The sequence below is a fragment of the Pseudorasbora parva genome, chromosome 23 (assembly GCF_024679245.1).
Source record: "Pseudorasbora parva isolate DD20220531a chromosome 23, ASM2467924v1, whole genome shotgun sequence".
In the NCBI taxonomy this organism is placed as follows: Eukaryota; Metazoa; Chordata; class Actinopteri; order Cypriniformes; family Gobionidae; genus Pseudorasbora; species Pseudorasbora parva.
In genome coordinates this window covers 31,046,138-31,067,901 of record NC_090194.1, presented here as the reverse complement: position 1 = coordinate 31,067,901, position 21,764 = coordinate 31,046,138, and the positions used below count along the sequence as shown (strand labels likewise).

Genomic DNA, 21,764 nt, shown 5'->3' with positions numbered 1-21,764 from the left:
AGAGGAAGCTATAGTCAAAAAATAAATTACACTAACTGCCAGCCTAGTCAAAAGTTTAGACTTTTTATTGTCATTGTAAACCAAATCTAAGACTATTATGAATGTTTTCATTATTTAATATAAATTTTAGAAGAAACTCTTCAAATTACTATGGAATACTACAATTAAAATGACAACTGTTAAGTATTCTTAAATCAAATTAAATAAAAAAAGTTTTGTAAACATTTATACAAAAGGCAGAGTACATATTTGTCGACATTTAATTTGAAGGCTTTTAAAGGTCACCAGAAACTAATCCAGTCAAGTGTGTCCACAGAGATTTTAATGAACCTAAATTAAAATACAGCAGGCATAGTCAGAGTAAGCATGTTTATTAGGTGTAACCGGACCAAGTGCAAAATGTACACTCCAATAATTTACGGATATTGTTTGCTAAAGCATTGCGTCCCACATCAGGAGGACAGGTTACATCCCCTGTACTTTGCAAAAAGACAAACATGAATGAGGTCACGACGTCTCTGGAATTCTGAGAAGTGACGCATTGGCTCAGTGAGGCAGCTCGTGCGGCACGAGCTTGTAATGAGAGCCGCATGAGGGACAGCGCTGGGGCTCACCCTCGTGGAGCCAGAACCACACCACAGCGGTGTTGTCCTCCTCACCTAGACAGACACACAAGCATGAGCTTAATACAAACTTGAACAAAAAGAACTATAATGTGAAGTGTCTAGCACAGAGATTGGCAGCTTCAGTCCTGGAGGGCTCCGACCCTAATCAAACACACCTGCACAAGCTAATCAATAGATGCTTCCAAATTTGCATACTTGTGCATATGACGTTTACAGTATAAATAGTGCAAGTAGTGTGTTCCACATAGAAAAAGTACACTTTAAAGACCAGGACGATGCACTACACCAACGGGGGTAACTAAGTGTGGAACGTTGGACACTAGACAACTGTTGCAGCTTTAATTACATAGAGGAGGGGGAGGGGCTATCAGATTCTGACAGTGAAGAACAACCATATCAAATTTAGAAACGAGAAACGACACACATAAATACATAGTGCGCCACTTGAAAAATAGTAGTCAGGCTAATAGGCTTTAATAATAGGCTACTATTTGAAGGAACAGCCAAAACCATAGTGAACGACATTGAGTGCACATATTCAACCCCACAATGCACAACAATAACGAGTGTACAACTGATGTATACTCAATGGCTTTAGAATACCCACAATGCACTGTGAGGTTCATACCAAATGATTTCCCGCATCTCGCCAGATGTCGCCTGCAGCTGAATCATCCATTCATTTCACAAAATGGTCCCATGTGGGTACAGCGTAATATCATACAGGTATGAATACCTTTTATTTATTACATTGTTTAAAGGGGTGCTTCCGTAGCATTTTTCTAGGCTTGGTATTGTTTATGGGGCGCAGTATAACATGTCTTAATACTTTTTTTTGTAAACGCCATATTTTTCTAATATTTAACCTTTATTCCACACCGCTGTCTCCACTGTCCTTTGAAAGGCTCGTTTGCTTCCTGCTTCTATGAAGCCCATCCCTCTGAAAAACGCAATGGTCTTAGATTGGTTAGATGGCCAAATGTAGTTTCATGTATTTTTATTGGCTGAAGTGCCAAGCACAGGTTGTCCGGAAACGCCACGCCCCTTACCATTACGGGCAAAAGTCACATCTGCGGTGACTAGAAAGGGTTTATAGCCCCGTTTTCACCGCAAGAACTTTACCCAGGAACCAGGAACTTTGGGTGGTACTCGGTGTGTTTAGACCGCAGGAACCAGGGTCTAAATGAAGTTCCGGGTAAATATTTCCCCCTCCAAACGGCCCTGCTCGCGAAGTAGTACTTTTTCAAAGTTCAGGAACTTTCAAGGGCGGGACTTGGGCGCTGAACATGCTGATTGGTTTAGCTCATGCAGCACTTTATTTCAACCGGCATTTTTAAAATTATTTTGCGAGGTTTGGTCTACGTTCAGTAAATATCAGTCTTGCTCTCTCTGTCTGATGGCGCGCGTTCGTCTCAGCCATCTCACGTTCAATGTCCGTAATAGCTGATAATAATATACATTGTCATTTTAAATCTAGCTTTACAAGCTTTCTGAATATGCTGCTCTTTTCTGTCGTTACTGATTACCTCTTTAGTAAACCTAACGTTATACATAACCAGCAAAAGCAGCACAGCTTGAATCTCTTCCATACTCGTTATTCATTTTTTTACGGTCTATTTTTCACCATGTAAACGACCTGACCGATTACTTTTAAGTGTGTGTCCTTACATGACGTGACAGCACGCGGCGCGCTCATGTTGACAAGAGAGGAAAGCTAATTTTTCTGAGGGGTAAACTTTTTATTTCGTAAGTTATGAAGATAATGTTGGAATAATGACACAGCGTATATTGCCCCGGGCAGTTTTTACTTTAACTGCGCCTGACAGAAGATTTTTTTTTTTTTCTGAGATGATTATTACACTTTACAACAGATAAATAGCTTATATAATACTGCATTAGTCCTGGTGGCCGTTAAGAGTTGCTATGGCTACAGTTAACACATTCCAGCTGCTGGAGAAAACAGCGTTGACATTTTTGATGTCGGCAGACAAACTGCATGTGACAAAATGATTGCGATTGAAAGTCATCACATGTAAACACCAGATCGGTTTAGATAACGTTCAGTAAACAGTCCACTAATTCTTTCAATCGGTACAAAAAATGTCATAATTTTTTGTTCATTTTTGCAGTCACGCAAAAATTATTACTGTCCGTCACTGACTTGGAGGAGCAGTCGCGCGCAGTCCTACATCACCGGACTAATTTGCCTAATCTTCACGGAACGTTAGATCGCGGTGGAAACGCAGACAGTTGCAGGTCTGGGGGGGGAGAAAAGTTCCTGTAAAAAAGTTCCTGGTACAAATTGTTACGGATAATTTTGGTGGAAACGGGGCTTATGATGTCACCAACCAGGAAGAAGCTTGTTGTAGTCCAAACCGGCTGTTTTTGTAGGCAATAAACTGCCGTAACTTTAAAAGACAATATCTCCGTTTGCATTGAACTTTCAGAGCTGTAACTCTGCAGATACTGTTTATGCTCAAGCAGCAACATTACACACTAACTAAAGTTAAAAAAGTGAAATTGCATGCAACCACCCCTTTAATAACTGAAGGTTTATACATAGTTTTCTTTTCCTTACTACTGGAGCTGCCAGTTTGCAAAGTTTCAAATAACTATTAGACCGCAAAGCACAAACTATCCCTGCGTCCCAATTCGCCTACTTATACTACCTCCTAAAAGTATGTACTCTTTTTGTGAAGAAAAAGTACATACTTTTAAATGTGTAGCAGAAAAGTATGCAAGCTTCGGGACATACTTCTTCATCATCTTTAACGGACTCTGTCACTTAGTTACATGCATCCCGTCACTGTTTAAACTGCTCTGTCAATCATCGTCACAGTTCAAATCCTCCACATTTAGTTTAATTTCCTACCGTATCGGAGAGAAATGTAGCCGCACGTTGATCTGCCATTTGTGGGTCTTTAATGCAGACTCTCCTAGTGTGTTTGCAGTTTAAATATAATGTGCATAGTTATCAAGTTAATGCCCAAACGTATCATTACAAAAGTTCACAATGCTGCTGAATGGTGAAATATAAAGTAGATAGCACTGAATAAATATATTTTCGTCAAGTTAAATGCTTATAATTGATCACTCGTCTCAAACCTTTATCTAAACCTTTCTAATAACCATCGGACTCGCACATCTGTCATGTTTGTAGTTTTGTAACACTTTTTATCCGCGTTTGTACTTCTCACAATGGGTTTTGGCAATATCAGCCATTAGAGTGCGCTTCGATCCGCACTTCAAATTCTGACCGGAAATAGTAAACCATCTGGGTATCTTTGGAATACTCTTTTCAGCATACTACGGTTTGGGACATACTAATTCTATTTTCAAATACTATTTAGTATGGATGGTATGCGAATTGGGACAGCAGCCTCTGTGTCCGAATTCATTCACTCTTTCAAGTGAACTATATTAGAGGAGTAATCTAGGGAATAGTGGATGAGGGTAAAGCGGGTGATTGATCAGGATTGGAGCTCAACTCTGCAGGACAGTGGCCCTCCTGGACCGAAGTTCCCCATCCTTGGTCTAGGTTTTAACTTACAGACACAGCCAACAACTCTTTTGTTGGTGATGGAAGGTACAAGATGGGGGTCTGACTTTGACCCTGCGTACTCCTTGGGCTTCAGCATGCTGTAAGGATCCTGGGAGATGTAAGAAAAATATGTAAGATAAAAATGCTGTTGGCAACACCAAGTTCATGGATTTGATTCCCAGGTAATGCATGACCTAATAAAATGTACAGTATATCTTGAATTCAATGAAAGTTGCTTTGGATAGAAGCATCTGCTGAATGCATAGAAGTAAATAAGAAAAAACTAATTTGTAAAATAACCATTTCTCATGTCGTTTCAAATATATATGATAATATACTTTTTTATTAAACACAAAAAAAGTACTTAAATGTGGCTATTTTCTATACAAGGAATATAAATTAATTTTATTTTAACATAAATGTATGCCATGTTCATACCAAATATGGCGCCAGTCTTGGTGGGCAGTTATGGCCAAAAGGTTAGAGAGTTGGACTTGAAACCTGAAGGTTGCATTTCGATTCTCAGTACGGTCAGGAAATGACTCAGGTGCCCTTACCTCCCAATCGCTTGCATTGTGTGAGTTTACTAACCACTGCTCCTAATGTATGTGCACTAACTTGGATTGGTTAAATGCAGAGGACAAAAATTAAGTGTCAATTAAGTGTCATGTCACTTAATTTCAATATCAATGACATTTTGTCACAATGTCTTCAAGTTCATGAGAACCATAATGTACTTTCATAATGACATTGAACATAACATGAGACCATCGAAATGCACCATATTTGAAAGATTATGTATTTTAAGTTGTTTAAACCCTTTAAGTTGTTGCATTAAAATAACTACGTAACTATTCATCAAAACGCTCTTTATCTGAGGGAAATGATCAGCAGCATGTGTTTGAATCAACATTTCTGGATGAATTTATCCTCATCTACGAAACTTATGTTTTATGTAAGCATAAACGACATTTAGCTTGACAGCTTTGAGACCAGAATACATACTGAGCCTGTTTTCAGAGCATGCATAATCTTCTTCTCGAGTCCAGTCGCCTGCTCTTCATCAGAGGGAATACCTGCGGAAAAGAGTCATATTTATGTTTCGACTTACCGATCTTAGCCACTTCTGCTAATTATCAATATAACATTCATGTGATTTTTTTTTCAAACTGCACATATATATCTCTATAACGCATATTAAAATCATAAAAACAACACAATATCTTATAATAGTCCATGATGAATCGTAACTAAACAAATGTTTTCCTGTTTAAACTGCCGGTGCGGTGAGAGCATCGACCTCCGCAGAAGGCATCGCGTCCTTGGCACGCGTTCAAACTGACTCTCAAATGATGCTGTGGCTCGTTTTGTCTCTTAAAAACAGCCCGAGATAAAAGACTGACCTCCCGCCGCCATCCCTCTGCTCAGAGCGACCACTGGAGACGGCCTGCAGGTCGTCGCGGCCCGTACGGCGGTTCTCAGCAGTAACCTTGCAGCCATGTCTTCCTCTTCCCCAAAACCACCAGAATCAGGCTGATGACGTCAAAGAGGCGCTTATGTAACATCGCGTCGCGTGCGTTAGACGTCATCAACATATGTATTCCATACCCTGTGGTGTGAATATATATAAAATAACTACTTAAATATTCATCAAAACTCACTTTATCTGAGGAAAATGGTCAGCATGTGTTTGGATCAACATACGACAGAATTTCTGGATGAATTTATCCTCATCTATGAAACTTGTTTTATGTAAGTTTGACAGTTATTTAGTTTGACAGCTTTGAGACCAGAATACATACTGAATACATACTGATATATATGTTTTATGTAAGTTTGACAGTTATTTAGTTTGACAGCTTTGAGACCAGAATACATACTGATATATATATATATATATATATATATATATATATATATATATATATATATATATATATATATATATATATATATATATATATCACAATCACTTTTTTCTACCACATCTTATACTACAAGAAAATTCTCTCAGCCCCACAGTCGCGGGCATCATAAAGTAATGACGCTTAGGGCATCAAGACGGCTAACGGCGGGAATGGTGTTATGAATGGAATTAGAGAAATAAATACACTTTTTGATGATATTCTAATTATATGACCAGCTCCTGTGTGTGTGTGCGTGTGCGTGTGCGTGCGTGCGTGCGTGCATGTGTGTGTGTGTGTTGGACAGAAAAGCCTTGGATACAAAAATGATAAGTTTTATTTGTAGTTTTGTCCAAATTTCATTCCATTGCTACAGTTATTGTTACTGTACAAATAATTTGAGATGTCCTTTAAAAAAAACATCTTTAATGTTTTTTTAATTCCATAGTGGCTAATGCAAAATCATCACAGTTATGATGTAGTAACAAAATATTACCTATTTTTATATATATTTCATGCTTTTGACAAATAATGTATACAAAGTACTGTACTATGAACTGTAATTTTAGTAAAAACTGTAATTATCGTGGTAAATGTTTGTGAAAGTAATTAAGTTATGTATTGGAATATTTTAATTTATATTCTTTGCTTTGTTTGATTGTCTTATTTGAATCAACATTTAAAAAAAAAACATAAAAGGCATAAAAAATGTATTGAACATTATTTAGATAAAGTAGAAATTTAAGATATCTGATTTTACAAATGCCCAATAGCATCATTAAAGTACACCAACAAACCACAATCATTTCGTCACATAGCGCTGCATCTGATCGGTTACTGTAGACTTAAAACAGCTCCACATAATTAGCAGGAAACATTCCATAGTGACCGTCAGGACTGTAACCCCTCCACCAGCCCTCATCTATCATCTCGATCCCTGAGATAATATCATCCGGGTCAAAGGAGATCTCTGTGTCATCCGCTAAATGGGAAGAAAATATAACACATAAATTTATGTTTTCAATACCACATTTTCATTGATTAAAAGAAAGTATGGAATATAAAATATATATATATAAACACACACAGGGCTTGACATTAAGCCTTGTGATCCTGTGATCAGCCATTCACTTCCCCAATATATATATATATATATATATATATATATATATATATATATATATATTTTTTTTTTTTTTTTTTTTTCTTGTGAATTTAATTTAATTTAATCTATCAGCGCTGACATATTTAAATCTGCATATTTTTAATATTTATCAGTTTTATTTTACCTTTATTAAGGGAATTTTAAAATTGGTTTCTTAAACATGACAATGAGTTTAAATGCAGGGCTCTACAGTGAACTCATTGTCATGTTCAAGAAACCAATTTTTAACTAATTAAATCAAATCATGTATACTTAGAAATTCCAACTGCATTAAAAAATTATAATTATATATATTTTTGGAATATAAAAATAAGAAATGTTAAAAAGATTAATAGACCATGTGCTCAGATTGTTAAACTAGGGCCTATTGAGTATTTTATTCAAAATATATGTTTAAACAGCTGATTCATTTAATAATGTTGCTTAAAAGTATCATATGTTATAAATATAATCACAGTCTATGGAAAAAATGCAAAGGTATATACCATTTCAAACACTCCAAGCTGTTCTAAAGCATCCTAATTAGCCTAATTCATTGGGAAAACTTGTTTTAATCAACTCAGCAGGTGAAAAACAGAAGCTCTCTGCTGTCGCTGTCGGTTTGTAGACAGTCATGGCTAAGACAAAGGAGCACACTGAGAACCTGCGGCTGCGCATTGTGGCTACTCACAACTCAGGAAAGTGCTATAAGACCATATCTAAATATTTTGAAGTTCCAGTGGCTACAGTGCAAAGTACTATTAAAAAATACAAGATGTTCCACACTGTTAAAAATCTCAGAGGATGTGTTCGGAAGCCAAAAGTGACACCTATGCTGGCCACGAGGATATCGAGAGAGGTATCACCACACAGGCCATCCTGATGAATCTGGGCTCTGTTAGTGGCAACATCAAGGCAGACAGTCCAACGGACACTGCACACCGCTGGGTTCAAAGGACGCAGATGAAGGAAGACACCACTTCTAAAGATAAGGCACACAAAAGCCCGCTTGGCCATTGCAAATTCTCATCTGGACAAAGAAGAAGACTTCTGGTCTTCTGTTTTATGATCAGATGAAACAAAAATTGAATTGTTTGGCTACAATGATGCACCCTTCATTTGGCATAAAAAGGAAGAAGCCTTCAATCCTAAGAACACCATCTCCACTGTCAAACATGGTGGTGGCAGCCTGATGTTTTGGGGGTGTTTTTCAGCCGATGGCCCAGGGAACCTAATCACATTTAACGGCACTGTGAAAAAGGAGCAATACATCAAAATTCTCAACAACAACATCAGGCAGTCTGCGAAGAAACTTGGCCTTAGGCACCAGTGCACATTTCAGCACGACAATGACCCAAAACACACAGCAAAAGTGGTGAAGAAATGGTTAGCAGACAAAAACATTAACGTTTTGCAGTTGCCCAGCCAGAGTCCTGACTTAAATCCCATTGAGAATCTGTAGAATGAGCTAAAGATCAGGGTGATGGCAAAGAGACCCTCCAACCTGAAAGAGGTGGAGCTCATCGCTAAAGATGAATGGGCAAAAATACACGAAGCTCCCCTTCCACCACATCCCAAAGATGCTGTATTGGGTTGAGATCTAGTGACTGTGGGGGGCCATTTTAGTACAGTGAACTCATTGTCATGTTCAAGAAATCAATTTTAAATGATTTGAGCTTTCTGACATGGTGCATTATCCTGCTGGAAGTAGCCATCAGAGGATGGGTACATGGTGGTCATAAAGGGATGGACATGGTCAGAAACAATGCTCAGGTAGGCCATGGCATTTAAACAATGCCCAATTGGCACTAAGGGCCTGAAGTGTGCCAAGAAAACATCCCCCACACCATTACACCATCACCACCAGCCTTCACAGTGGTAACAAGGCATTATGGATCCATGTTTCTTATTCTGTTTACGCCAAATTCTGACTCTACTATCTGAATGTCTCAACAGAAATTGAAACTCATCAGACCAGGCAACATTTTTCCAGTCTTCAACTGTCCAATTTTGGTGAGCTAGTGCAAATTGTAGCCTCTTTTACCTATTTGTAGTGGAGATGAGTGGTACTCGGTGGAGTCTTCTGCTGTTGTAGCCCATTCGCCTCAAGGTTGTGGCTTCACAAATGATTTGCTGCATACCTCGGTTGTAACGAGTGGTTATTTCAGTCAAAGTTGCTCTTCTCTCAGCTTGAATCAGTCGGCCCATTCTCCTCTGACCTCTAGCATCAACAAGGCATTTTCGCCCACATACTAGATGTTTTTCCCTTTTCACACCATTCTTTGTAAACCCTAGAAATGGTTGTGCGTGAAAATCCCAGTAACTGAGCAGATTGTGAAATATTTAGATTGGCCCGTCTGGCACCAACAACCTAGCCTAGAAATCTAGACGCACCCTGGTTGCAGCAAATCTAATCTGCCCGCGAGTGTCGTCTAGCAATTCTCAATACACGTCTGAGCTGTAAACGGCAAACTCTGGTCGGGCCAATCACATTGTGTATAGAGTCGGTGGGCGGGGCTTAACATAATGATGGACGAGTTGCGCTTGCGTGCTTCTTCTACTAAACACAGAAACTGGCGAACGGCGGTCTTTCAAATCAGCTTTGACCGCGACTCTGGAAGACTTGGAATTAAGCTTTTCTCTGAGAAAAGAACAAAGAATGGCGCTGAAGTCATTCTTAAGAAGGGAAGATGTGTTCGGAGAAAGTTTAATCTTTGAACTAGCTCTGGTTGGTTGTAGCACTATCCAGTTGCGTGCATGCCATGCAGAGGGAGTTTGAAAGACAACCGTTTATCCCGCCCCTTTGGATTGAGTCCTGTCAATGTCAATGGTGAGTTTCCAGACCAAACATCTTGATGTGGGTCTGGCTTGTCAGGCTACACACAAACCATGCCACGCTCAAAATTTCTCTCCCATTCTGACATTCAGTTTGGAGTTCAGGAGATTGTCTTGACCAGGACCACACCCCTAAATGCATTGAAGCAACTGCCATGTGATTGGTTAATTAGATAATTGCATTAATGAGAAATTGAACAGGTGTTCGTAATAATCCTTTAGGTGAGTATATATACATATAGTGTCATCAGTACAATAGTTCCAGCTATTACAGCTCATTGCAGAGATCAAGAATGTACTGCATATTGACAATGAATTGCATGAATCTTTAGATAATACAGCACAATTCAAGCACTCACCAGCTTGGTAGTCATATAGTGCCCTTGCACAGATGTTTGGGTTATCGCCTGTCTCCTCATCTCCCCCTGTAGGGGTTTGGAAATCCTTCAAATAATAGGATAATAGGATAAATAATGGCAATTAGGTGACACAACCATTTATTATAACACACAAAATCTTAAACCCAGTTAAATCATTATTATTCCTAGAGAAAATTGTTCTCAAAAATGTCCTTAAAAGTCATAGTTGCATGATTTGGATATGACAAGGTACCAACCTGGTTAATGTTCTCATAAAGACTTTGATGTGAGGGGACGTTCGCGTAGATGCTGTTTTTATCTTCATCTTGTTGGTTCCCGGCAGCGGGGCTTAATCCCTCCTCATCTGAATCTGCACCAGGATACACAGTAAGTCAGATTTCAGGCATACATATGACTGACTGGCGTTCATAAGCTTTGTTGAGAGAATATATACCATCCCATTCATCTTCAGATCCCTCGGCTTGTTCAGATACAAATGGATCATCATAGAAGGGGTCTAAAAGACAGAAATAAGGCAACTTATAACTTAATGACATATAATGTTAAACTAGAGAAATGAAGGAATCTTGCTTTTATTCACCTGCTTTTTTTACAGGTAAAGTCTGTGTTTCTCGCACAGGAGACAAGGAAGCTGGTACATGCGAAACCGCGGTGGCTGCCGCAGGGCGGACTGGAGATAAGGGCTGAGACCGGCTCTCACTTGGAGAGTTTTCTGCACCGACTGCTTGCTGGGATAAAAATGGGCTCCTCAACTGACCTGAGGGGAAAAGGCATGAGTAATCTGAATATTCAGATGTATGGCTTGAAACTGCATGGCATTGGGACTGCATTTTTTATATGAGATTTTGTCGGATGTTCTGTGTGATGAACTGTTAGATAGGAGTCTTTTGTACCTGGTCGAGAATCTGAAGAAAGTGTTTCACTGTTGATCAGGCTTTTCTCCTGCTTCATGAACAGCTCCCTGGGATTGATGGAACGCTGAGAGATGATTGATGCCGCCTCCTAAAATAAAGGTAAAGGTGCTTTTTTATGTCCAGTATGGCCTTATTTTCTTACTGGTCTGGTCTTACATTCTCTTCAACATATAATAGAGGAAAATATTACAATTCCAGAAGTAAAATCCTATTCATTTTCTCCTTCAAGAACTTTAGGTTCAGTTAGATTTTTCTTATATTCAGGAAGAATGCGTTAAATTGATCAAAAGTGGCAGTAAAGATATTAATACCCTTTCAAAATAATTCCTTTTCAAATTAAAGGGTTAGTTCACCCAAAATTGAAAATTCTGCCATTAATGACTCACCCTCATGTCGTTCGACACCCGTAAGACCTCCGTTCATCTTCGGAACACAAATGAAGATATTTTTGTTGAAAAGCAGTGTTTTGTCGTTAATTAGTTGTTGTTTTTTTGCGCACAAAAACTATTCTCGTCACTTCATAAAATGATTGTAGAGCCGCTGTAGTGAGATGGACTTTGTAACGCCGTCTTTAGTGCCTTTATGGGTCTTGAGAGAGGAAATGACATTGGTGTCAATCAAAGCCTTTCTGAGCCATCGGATTTCAACAAAAATATCTTAATTTGTGTTCCGAAGATGAATGAAGGACTTAAGGGTCTGGAACGACATGAGGGTGAGTAATTTATGACAGAATTTTCATTTTTGGGTGAACTAACCCTTTAATGCTATTTTTTTTAGAACTTTATATTTATTAAATAATTCTGAAAAACTGAGTTCTGAGCACTACGTCAGCATATTACAAAGAGCTGTGAAGGATCATGTGACACTGAAGTCAGGAGTAAGTGTAAATAGCAACTAGATTCTATTTAAACTAAGTGAAAATAACATTTTCTTAGTGATAGATGATATTTACACTAAGTGCAAATAGTGCAAATAGTGATAGTGATATTCTATTTACACCATATAAAAGTAGCAGTTCTTTGTAATATGTGCAAACAGTAATTACATGTATACTTTATTTTTACAATTACATACTATTTGTGCCTCAGTATTGTTGTACATTAACAGGATGCAATAATAACAGTGAAAATTATTATTTTTATTTAAACTATTAAATGGAAGCCGCCGTAAAGTAACACTAAAAGCTCTCCCTACACCTATCCCTAACCCTACCCAATAAATGCTTTTATTATTGCTTTTATGTGTGTGCTTTTATGCTTTTATGTATGTGTGTGTGTGTGTGTGCCCTTGTTTATATTAAAGTGTGGGGACCAAATGTCCCCATAAGGATAGTAAAACCTGAGATTACCTACATTGTGGGAACCAGCCAGCGGTCCCCACTTTTCAAAAGTCTTATAAATCATACAGGATTAGTTATTTTGAGAAGGTAAAAATGCAGAATGTTTCCTGTGATGGGTGGGTTTAGGGGTAGGGCAGGGGGATAGAAAATACGGTTTGTACAGTATTAAAACCATTAAGTCTATGGAGAGTCCCCACAAAGATAGTGAACCAGACATGTGTGTCTAATATTCTAATATATATATATATATATACACACACTGTATATAGAATATGTTTTTATACTTAGAAAAACATACATAAAGTCAATATTTTTTATCTTTCCTAATGCTTCATGGGAAATATAGTTCAAGTGATCAGAGGATTTTAATATACTTTTTGCTTCAAACCAGTGATTCATCTTGGAGGATTTGTACATGACTTAGAAATCTTTACTAAAAACCTTCTGAAATCTCTATGGAGAAAATCAATGGGAGACAGTCTTCAAGGTCCAAGGACACTGACATTGTGGGCGCTCACTGTTGTGCTGTATTTATTTCGACTCATCAAAGGGTGAACTCACATTGGCCTTCTGCACAGACTGAGATCGCAATATCCCTGCTTTTACAGGAGCCTGGTGTTCCTTCTCCTCTCTCTCCTTAACAACAAATGAGGCAATCAAGAGTGAATAACATTATATGTAAAATATGATTTTAAAAGGTCCAGTTTTATTGCAGGGAAAAAAACAAGTCATTATTTTACCCATTTTCCTTGCGCCTGTTCTTTATGTGCTGCCTCTTGTTTCTTTTCATAAAGCCTGTGAGACACCAAATAGGTAGTTATTTAGTAGACACGTATTTCCAAAGCAACTTTTAAATAATTGATGATATGAATGGGACAGACACAAAATCACTTGCCTCTGTTGCTCGATCTCTTTCTCTCTCTCCCTCCGCCTTCGTTCTCGCTCTTCTGCCTCTCTAGCCTCTTGCTCCCTCTGTTCTTTCTCCAGACGCTGCCTCTCCTCATTTGCCTTTCTGCGCTCCTCCTCCCGGCGGTTCTTTTCATCTTGCTGATAAAGGAGATGCGAGAGAACGCGTCAAGAGCAGACGAGATATAAAAGCATTGGGGTTTTTTTGTGACGTTTCCTCACCTCAGCCTGAGCCCAGAAGTTTTCCCTGTTCGTACCTTGGATTTCAGCCAAAGCACTGACCTTTTTATAGACAGACCCCTGTGAGAACAGAGGCATTAGAGTAGTTCAGAAGGCAAACATGCGGATGTTCAAATCCACCTTGATATATATGAGGTATGAACATAACTCATCGCTTCACTCACCACACGTCCACTAAGTTCAGAATTTTTTTTCTGGTTGGATTGATCATGGATGTTGTAGTTGACGCTTGAGACCTTCTCCATCATGGCAGCCGGTACAACATCATCATCTGACCGAGCATTGATGCTCACATGGGCACCCTTTTATAAAATACACAAAACAAATTTTGAAATAAAGAATTGTATTATGGCCATCTCTAATGAATGGAAGTTTGTTCCCGCTGTAAGTTTATTTTTGTTACTTAAATTTTCTTTACCCATTTTCTTTGCTCCTGTTCTTTATTTGCTGCCTCTTGTTTCTTTTCATAAAGCCTGTGAGATGCCAAGTAGGTAGTTATTTAGTAGACACGTATTTTCAAAACAACATTTAAATATTTGGTGAATTATATACACCAGTGGTGTCCAAACTCAGTCCTGGAGGGTCACTGTCCTGCAGAGTTTAGCTCTAACTTACCTCAATACACCTTTCTGGAAGTTTCTATTCTACCTAGTAACAAAGCATCTTAAAGGCAGGCTTTCAAGGTTAGCACAAAAAAAAACCCTGCTAATGCTGTGGTACACATGAAAGGAGACCAGAGGCCATTTTTAATGGATGTCATGCAGGCAGAATAAGCTGCTTTTATGGGAAAATGGCTTATCATTTAATTAATTTACAGCCCATCGGCTAATCTTCAACATGTTTGCTCTTAAACATTTATTTTGGATTGATCTATTTTTATATAATCTTTATTTATCTATATTTACGCTGAAAAAAAGACATAAGAGATATATAAGATACGTCACAGACAATTGTTGTGTGTACATCGGCTGTACACTTGTCATCGGCTGACGGCTGTACTCAATAACATTCACTATGGTTTCGGACACAACTACAAATGGCTGTTTTCTCAAATAATGCCCTATTTGTTTGAGGGTATATGGGGCGATTTCGTATCTTAGTTAGCCGTTGTGCTTGTAATGGTAGAGCCATGGACTCTCGAACCTCCAATAGTAAGACAATGCCGTTTCTGAAATCGCCCCTATACCCTTAAATAGGGAATTATTTGAGGAAGCAGCCATTTGTAGTGGTCTCTGAAAGTAAACGTTATCGAGTGAAATCAATCTTACAATGCACTGCAATAACGAATGTACAACCGATATACCCTCAATGGCTAGAGAATACCCACAATGCACTGTAAGAGTCATGCTTCAAATGAATTCCCATTTCTCGCCAGAAGATGGCAGCCGTCGCTGAATCATCCAACCATCCATTCATTTTCCAAACTGCATGTATAAACTCCTATTTAATTGATTAATACACTGTTTAAAGGTGTCATGAACTGGCTTTTTTAATTTTTTATACTGTTGTCTGAGGTCAGCTTATGAGTGTTCACATGGTTTTTACATTTAAAAACATCAGAACTACCGTATACCAAATATAAGAAGAGCCTGAATATAAGACGACCCCCCATTTTCCAGACTTATTTTTGTGGAAAAAAATCTGGTTTTCAACAAAATAATTTTATTTGAAATCTCTACTGATATTTCATTGGAAAAAACATTTTAACACCATTCATTATAGGGCTCGACATTAAGCATGTTCATGTGCTTGTCCTTTGGATAAGTAAATCGGTCATTCACTTAAAGAATGTGCTTGTCGGAAAAAAGGTTTATTTTTTTATTTTTTTTGAGTTGCAAATATATATCATTCTGAAGCAATATTCTCACCAGTGTTCAATCAGCTTTGGCATATTGAAATCTGCATATTTGTGATACTTTACCTTTTTTAAAGGGCATTTTTACCCCCTAATCTTATCTTATATTCTTAAGTTTGATCTATACATTCAATTAAAATAAGACGCTATAGGGCTGTTACCAATCAAATTAAATATTTTACACTAAAAAATTACAACTGCATTAAATAATATTATGAGATTTGTATTTTTGGATAAATAAGACATTTTAGAAAGTACTTTAAAAAGTACCGTATGTTTAAACATGTAACTAAACCACCAGTAGGTGGCAGCAGGTGAGTCTTAATGAGTGAGTCATTCATTCAAACAATTCATTCAAACGGCTAATTTATTCAAGATTGAGCTGAACAGGTTATTGAATCTTTGATTCAACCGATTCATTCAAACACTGAATCATTCAGTAACCCACACTGTTGATGTGAGACGCGGATGTTGCCTAGAATCTTTGTTTGAGACTATTTTCACTGGTGAAATAGAACAAAAACACTCAATACTGCATCTAAAATGTAAGTAACTTTGTTCATTTGTTTATGGAACTAACATATGAAAACAAATCAGTGTCATTTTCAGTCGTGATGGTATTCAGGAAAACACTATTTTGGTGATGTTGTTTAAAGGGGGGGTGAAATGCTGTTTCATGCATACTGATCTTTTTACACTGTTAAAGACTTGGAATCCCATACTAATTATAGACAAAGTTTCAAAAGTTAAGGTGGACGTTTGATGGGAGTATTTCTTTGTCAAAAATACTACTTCCGGTTAGTCATAAGTTTCGGCAAGTTTTTTGAGATCATGCGTCCCCTTTGACGTTAATGGGGGCGGAATTTCCTTGTATGGGCCGTACGGACAATTCTACCGGAAGCGCGTGAGAGAGAGAGAGGGAGAGAGCGAAAGTAACAGGCTACGCCCATCAAAGCGCTGGCTCGTAGGCTGCTGGACAGGTGATGTGCACATAACAATGTCACCAAAAAAGTGCGTTTTTGGTTGCCAGACCAAGACAGTCCTGCACAGATTCGCCAAAAACCCCGCGTTAAGGCAACAGTGGATGTAATTTGCTTTTCCGGATCAGCAACTGAGTTGCGCGAATGTTTATATCTGTTCGCTGCATTTCGGTGCCGACTGTTTCATAAACAAGGCCCAGCTCGACGCCGGATTTTCCCAATCGCCTAATGCTGAAGGATGGAGCAGTCCCAACGTTAGAAGGGTGAGTGAGACTGCTTCAAATGTCTGTGTTTTTTTTAGTCCGCTTACTGTCTACACAAACCACGCGTAAACACACAAACACACGTGCACAACTGCACTTCCCACATGTACACCTTCAAAGACAAAAATACGACGATATAATTCAAGTATAAATATGTAAATAACACAAGCCGCTAAGCATATTATATAGTTAGTGTATAACTTGTACCACATAGAGACGTCCTGCTCTAGTCGTTTTTGCTGCTGCTCCTGTTCAACTGCAGCCTCTGGGTCTGATTCCGGATCATAGATGTATGGCTGTATCTGATTAAAAGCCATATTTTTATTTTGAATAAAGTTTTTTTCTCGCTGTTAGGGATGACACAGCTTTACGACGCACTCGACTCAACATAGCAGCAGCGAGCACACGTCATTATTTAGCTCCGCTCACACGACACGCCCCCACCCGCTCGGCTTTTTTCGGAAAGACTCGGAACAGCGCATCTTTCTTATATAATTATTAAAAAAATAAAGACTTTTCGGAGATATGCAGGATGCAATGCTACTCTATAGGTACTCAAGATTGACATGACACTGACTGAAACTGAGTGTTTCACCCCCCCTTTAATTGTATCATATGTTGTAAATATAAAAACTTAACATTTTTAATGTTTACCGCAGTTTCTTTGTGTGGGCAGCGCTCATGTGTTGTGATTTCTCCTCGCGAGCGTCAAACTTGTTATCGTCATATGTGATTTTGTATCGCGAATATAAGACAACCTCCTCATTTTTCTTAATATTTTTCTTAATAGACACAAAACCTTGTCTTATATTTGGGTATATATGGTAATAAGATATAGGCTATTTTCTTCACTGGTTTTGAGGCTCTCTCCTGAACGCTGGGCTTTGAATTCTCTGGTGCCCCCTCAGCACTTGGTGCCCTACGTGCAGCGTGTGATGCGCATGGTGGAAGCGGCAGCACTTGGCGTAGAGTTTCCGGACGACCTGTGCTTGGCACTTCAGCCAATAAAAATACATGAAACTACATTTGGCCATCTAACCAATCTAAGACTATAGCGTTTTTCAGAGGGATGGGCTTCATAGAAGCAGGAAGCAAACGAGCCGTTCAAAGGACAGTGGAGACAGCGGTGTGGAATAAAGGTCAAACATAAGAAAAATACAGTGTTTTAAAAAAAAGAAGTATTAAGACATGTTATACTGCGCCCCTTAAACACAACCAAGCCAATGTCGATTTGTGTCTTGTTTACAAACTATTATCTTGCTGTCTTCAGCGTGTTTATTGCTCGGTAATGCGATAAGTTTAGCTCCACGAGTTGGTGGCCGGTGCTACAGAAGCAGCGTACACAGAGGTGGTGTTTCACCCTTTTAATACGTCATTAGCCACGTTTACATGCACACTTTTTTGTCATTCCGATTACAATTATTCCGATAGAAAGATTTAGTGGACTGTTTACATGAGACCGCATGAGACGTTATCTAAACCGTGCACACTTTCAGTCAGACTCATCACAGAGCAGTGTGTCTGCCGCTTCAGAAATGTCGACGCTGTCCTCCCCAGCAGCTGGAATGTGTTCACAGATGCCATAGCAACTGTCAACGGCCACCAGGACTTATATGTTTTTATAAAAGCTATTTTATAATTTTTATAATCTATTTTATTAAAGCCCCTCCCCCCAATTTTAGCCAATGTCATCTGGTCACCCTATATAGGACAGTGGCCCTGCCAGGAGCAGGATGGGACACCACCGATATACACAGTTCAAAAGTTTGGGGGTTGGTAAGATTTTTAATGCATTCGAAAGAAGTCTCTTATACTCACCAAGGCTGATAAAAAATACAGTAAAAACAGTAATATTGTGAAATATTACTACAATTTGAAATAACTGTTTTATATTTTAAAATATAATGTATTCCAGTTACATTACTCCAGTCTACAGTGTCACATGATCCTTCAGAAATCATTCTTATTTGCTGTGCTCAAGAAACATTTCTTATCATTAGCGATGGTGAAAACAGTTGTGCTGCTTATTATTTTCTTGGAAACTGTGATACATTTTGTTTCTGGATTCTTTGAAGAAATGGAAACACATTATAATTAATTTACTGTCATTTAATCCAGTGAATGTGTTCTTGCTAAATAAAACTTTGAAAATCTTTCTAAACCCCAAACTTTTGAACAGCAGATTCTAATTGATGATATGAATGGGACAGACACAAAATCACTTGCCTCTGTTGCTCGATCTCTTTCTCTCTCTCCCTCCGCCTTCGTTCTCGCTCTTCTGCCTCTCTAGCCTCTTGCTCCCTCTGTTCTTTCTCCAGACGCTGCCTCTCCTCATTTGCCTTTCTGCGCTCCTCCTCCCGGCGGTTCTTCTCATCTTGCTGATAAAGGAGATGCGAGAGAACGCGTCAAGAGCAGACGAGATATAAAAGCATTGGGGGTTTTTTGTGACGTTTCCTCACCTCAGCCTGAGCCCAGAAGTTTTCCCTGTTCGTACCTTGGATTTCAGCCAAAGCACTGACCTTTTTATAGACAGACCCCTGTGAGAACAGAGGCATTAGAGTAGTTCAGAAGGCAAACATGCGGATGTTCAAATCCACCTTGATATATATGATGTATGAACATAACTCATCGCTTCACTTACCACACGTCCACTAAGTTCAGAATTATAGTTCTGGTTGGATTCTTTGTGGATGTTGTAGTTGACACCTGAGCCCTTGGACACCTTCTCCATGATGGCTGCAGGTTCAACATCATCATCTGATCGAGCGTTGATGGTCACATGGGCACCCTTTTATAAAATACAAAATTCAAAATGAAGAACTACTATCTCTAATGAATGGAAGCTTGTTTCCACCAAGGCATGAACCAATTCAAAAGGTAATTGCGACTTTTTATCTCACAATTCTGACCTTTTTCTCTCATGTGCAAGGTTATGTCGCACAATTGCAAGTTATAAACTCTTTTTCCCCCCTCAGAATTTCAGTTTTACATTTTGGGTTTCTGCCATGGAACAAAAAAGCTAATACTATCTTTCTATCTCACAATTCAAACTTTTCTTCTCAGAATTTCGAGTTTATTTCTTGCAATTGCAAAATGTGTTAGTTCACCCCAAAATTTAAATTCTCACCCTCATGTCGTACCAAACCTGTAAGACGTTTTGTTCATCTTCAGAACACAAATGAAAAAGATCTTAATTTGTGTTCCGAAGACAAACAAAAGTTTTCACGGGTTGGAACGACATAAGGGTGAGGCAACCCTTTAACATCTCACAATTCTGAGGAGGGAAAAAGACTAAATTGTGAGAGGTTACAATTAGCTTTTTAATTTTTTTATTCAATGGCAAAAAAAGAACCTTCCATACTAATGGCTTTACATAAGTACCCTAATGTAACACAAATTAAATTAAATGCTAATTTTTCTAGGCTCCATTTCGCACTCACCCTCAGAAAATTGGCCATTGAATGAACATGATTGGCGCAAACACCCTTTCTAACGTCCTTGACTCCCTCGCCAGTCTGAAACCAATTAGCAGCTCTAAGATTATTTCTATAATGGAAGTTAAGAGTTTTACATCATTCTTTTTACATAATTCTGTTCATACCCAGTTGATGAGCACAAACTTGGGGACTCCAGAACTGTGGTCCAGCACTTTACAGAAGGCGTACATGATTTTACCGCTGTTCAGTTCCTCCACCATTTCTTCAAGCCCACCATCTAGGGCACATTTAGAAGAAAAAAAAACGGGGGGAAAAAAACAAGCAGCATAAAATTGTTGACTGCTGACTCATGCAATAGAACAAAAAGAAAAGAAAAAAGAATGACATCACTCTGCTGGCATTCTTATCACTCACCTCCCTTCCCTGCAACCCGAATGTCATTACTGTTTCCTTCGTAGGTGAACAACACCCTATAATCAACACATAAGGTTCATTTGTATGCATGCATGATCCTTCTGCTTTAACAAAATGACTGAGGATAACCACTAAGAAGTTATATTCGAGTAATATCCATGACGCACAAAAAAATAGTCACAAAATTACCCAAGTAACCAGTTATTATCTTTTGAGCGCATGAGTAATAACAAAAAAGTAGCCTAATTTGCATATTATGTTAAAGATTTAAAGGACCTCGATCATTTTAAAATAATGAATGCCATGAAGCATATTCAGTAGCCTACCGTAAAATAAATATGATACAAATTGATTAATTGTCATTCATTCATCAATTTTGATGATTTGCGATTTGTAACACGTAGATGTCTTACCAGTTTGTGTCCGTTTTTCCGTTCACCACTTCATTGTATGCGTCCGTGAGGGTAGGTCCATTTTTACTCAGGTTTACTGCCATGGTCTAGCCTATCATGAAACTTGCAAGAACTTGATGAGAACTTAATGGAGATGCAATCATAACCCCGTCTTCCTCCTCCAGTAAACCGTCCTCCGTCGTTTTAAAAACGCACCTGTCCGGTGAGATCAGGTTCGGCGAGTTTTTTTGGGAATTGAAACGAGGAAGAGAAAGAGCTGTATTTTCCGAACAACTAATAGTCCTAACTATTAAAAAAAATGTAACCGATATAAAAAACATTATATCTAGTAAGAATAAATGTATTACAGTTTCTCTGTTTATCGTTATATCATTGGGAATCGTTTTAGCGAATCGGTTTGTTCGGACACTTCCATTTCTTTGAACCGGAAAACGAGTCACTGATAATTTTTAATCAAAAGTATTCCACGCGCCATTTTAGGTTTAACCTTTCGTTTAAACTGGTAGATTGCGTTAAAAAAAGTGCTATTGTTAAAACAGTATTGTAAATAATCTGAATGAATGGCAGTGTTGT

General features: G+C 38.4%; 2 protein-coding genes across 3 annotated transcripts; both read right to left on the bottom strand.

Annotated features, from left to right (window-relative positions):
- Positions 1–355: 355 nt before the first annotated feature.
- cox5ba (cytochrome c oxidase subunit 5Ba) lies at positions 356–5,727 on the bottom strand. Its single transcript, XM_067433755.1, has 4 exons — positions 5,571–5,727; positions 5,173–5,243; positions 4,177–4,276; positions 356–659 (listed from the first exon to the last, which is right to left on the bottom strand). The coding sequence occupies exons 1-4, from the start codon at positions 5,665–5,667 to the stop codon at positions 547–549; spliced, it is 381 nt and encodes a 126-aa protein (XP_067289856.1). The 5' UTR covers positions 5,668–5,727; the 3' UTR covers positions 356–546.
- A 702-nt stretch (positions 5,728–6,429) lies between these two features.
- dbnla (drebrin-like a) lies at positions 6,430–21,426 on the bottom strand. 2 transcript variants are annotated; one of them, XM_067433758.1, is made up of 19 exons: positions 21,192–21,426; positions 20,779–20,834; positions 20,529–20,641; positions 20,368–20,442; positions 19,569–19,715; positions 19,387–19,464; positions 19,154–19,305; positions 14,248–14,302; positions 13,994–14,131; positions 13,812–13,889; positions 13,579–13,730; positions 13,424–13,478; positions 13,245–13,319; positions 11,324–11,432; positions 11,011–11,187; positions 10,864–10,926; positions 10,667–10,779; positions 10,410–10,494; positions 6,431–7,053 (listed from the first exon to the last, which is right to left on the bottom strand). In XM_067433758.1, the coding sequence occupies exons 1-19, from the start codon at positions 21,272–21,274 to the stop codon at positions 6,917–6,919; spliced, it is 1,941 nt and encodes a 646-aa protein (XP_067289859.1). In that variant the 5' UTR covers positions 21,275–21,426; the 3' UTR covers positions 6,431–6,916. The 2 variants fall into 2 exon arrangements, with proteins under 2 accessions (XP_067289860.1, XP_067289859.1); XM_067433759.1 differs by lacking the exon at positions 20,368–20,442 and having other exon boundaries at positions 6,430–7,053.
- Positions 21,427–21,764: the final 338 nt, after the last annotated feature.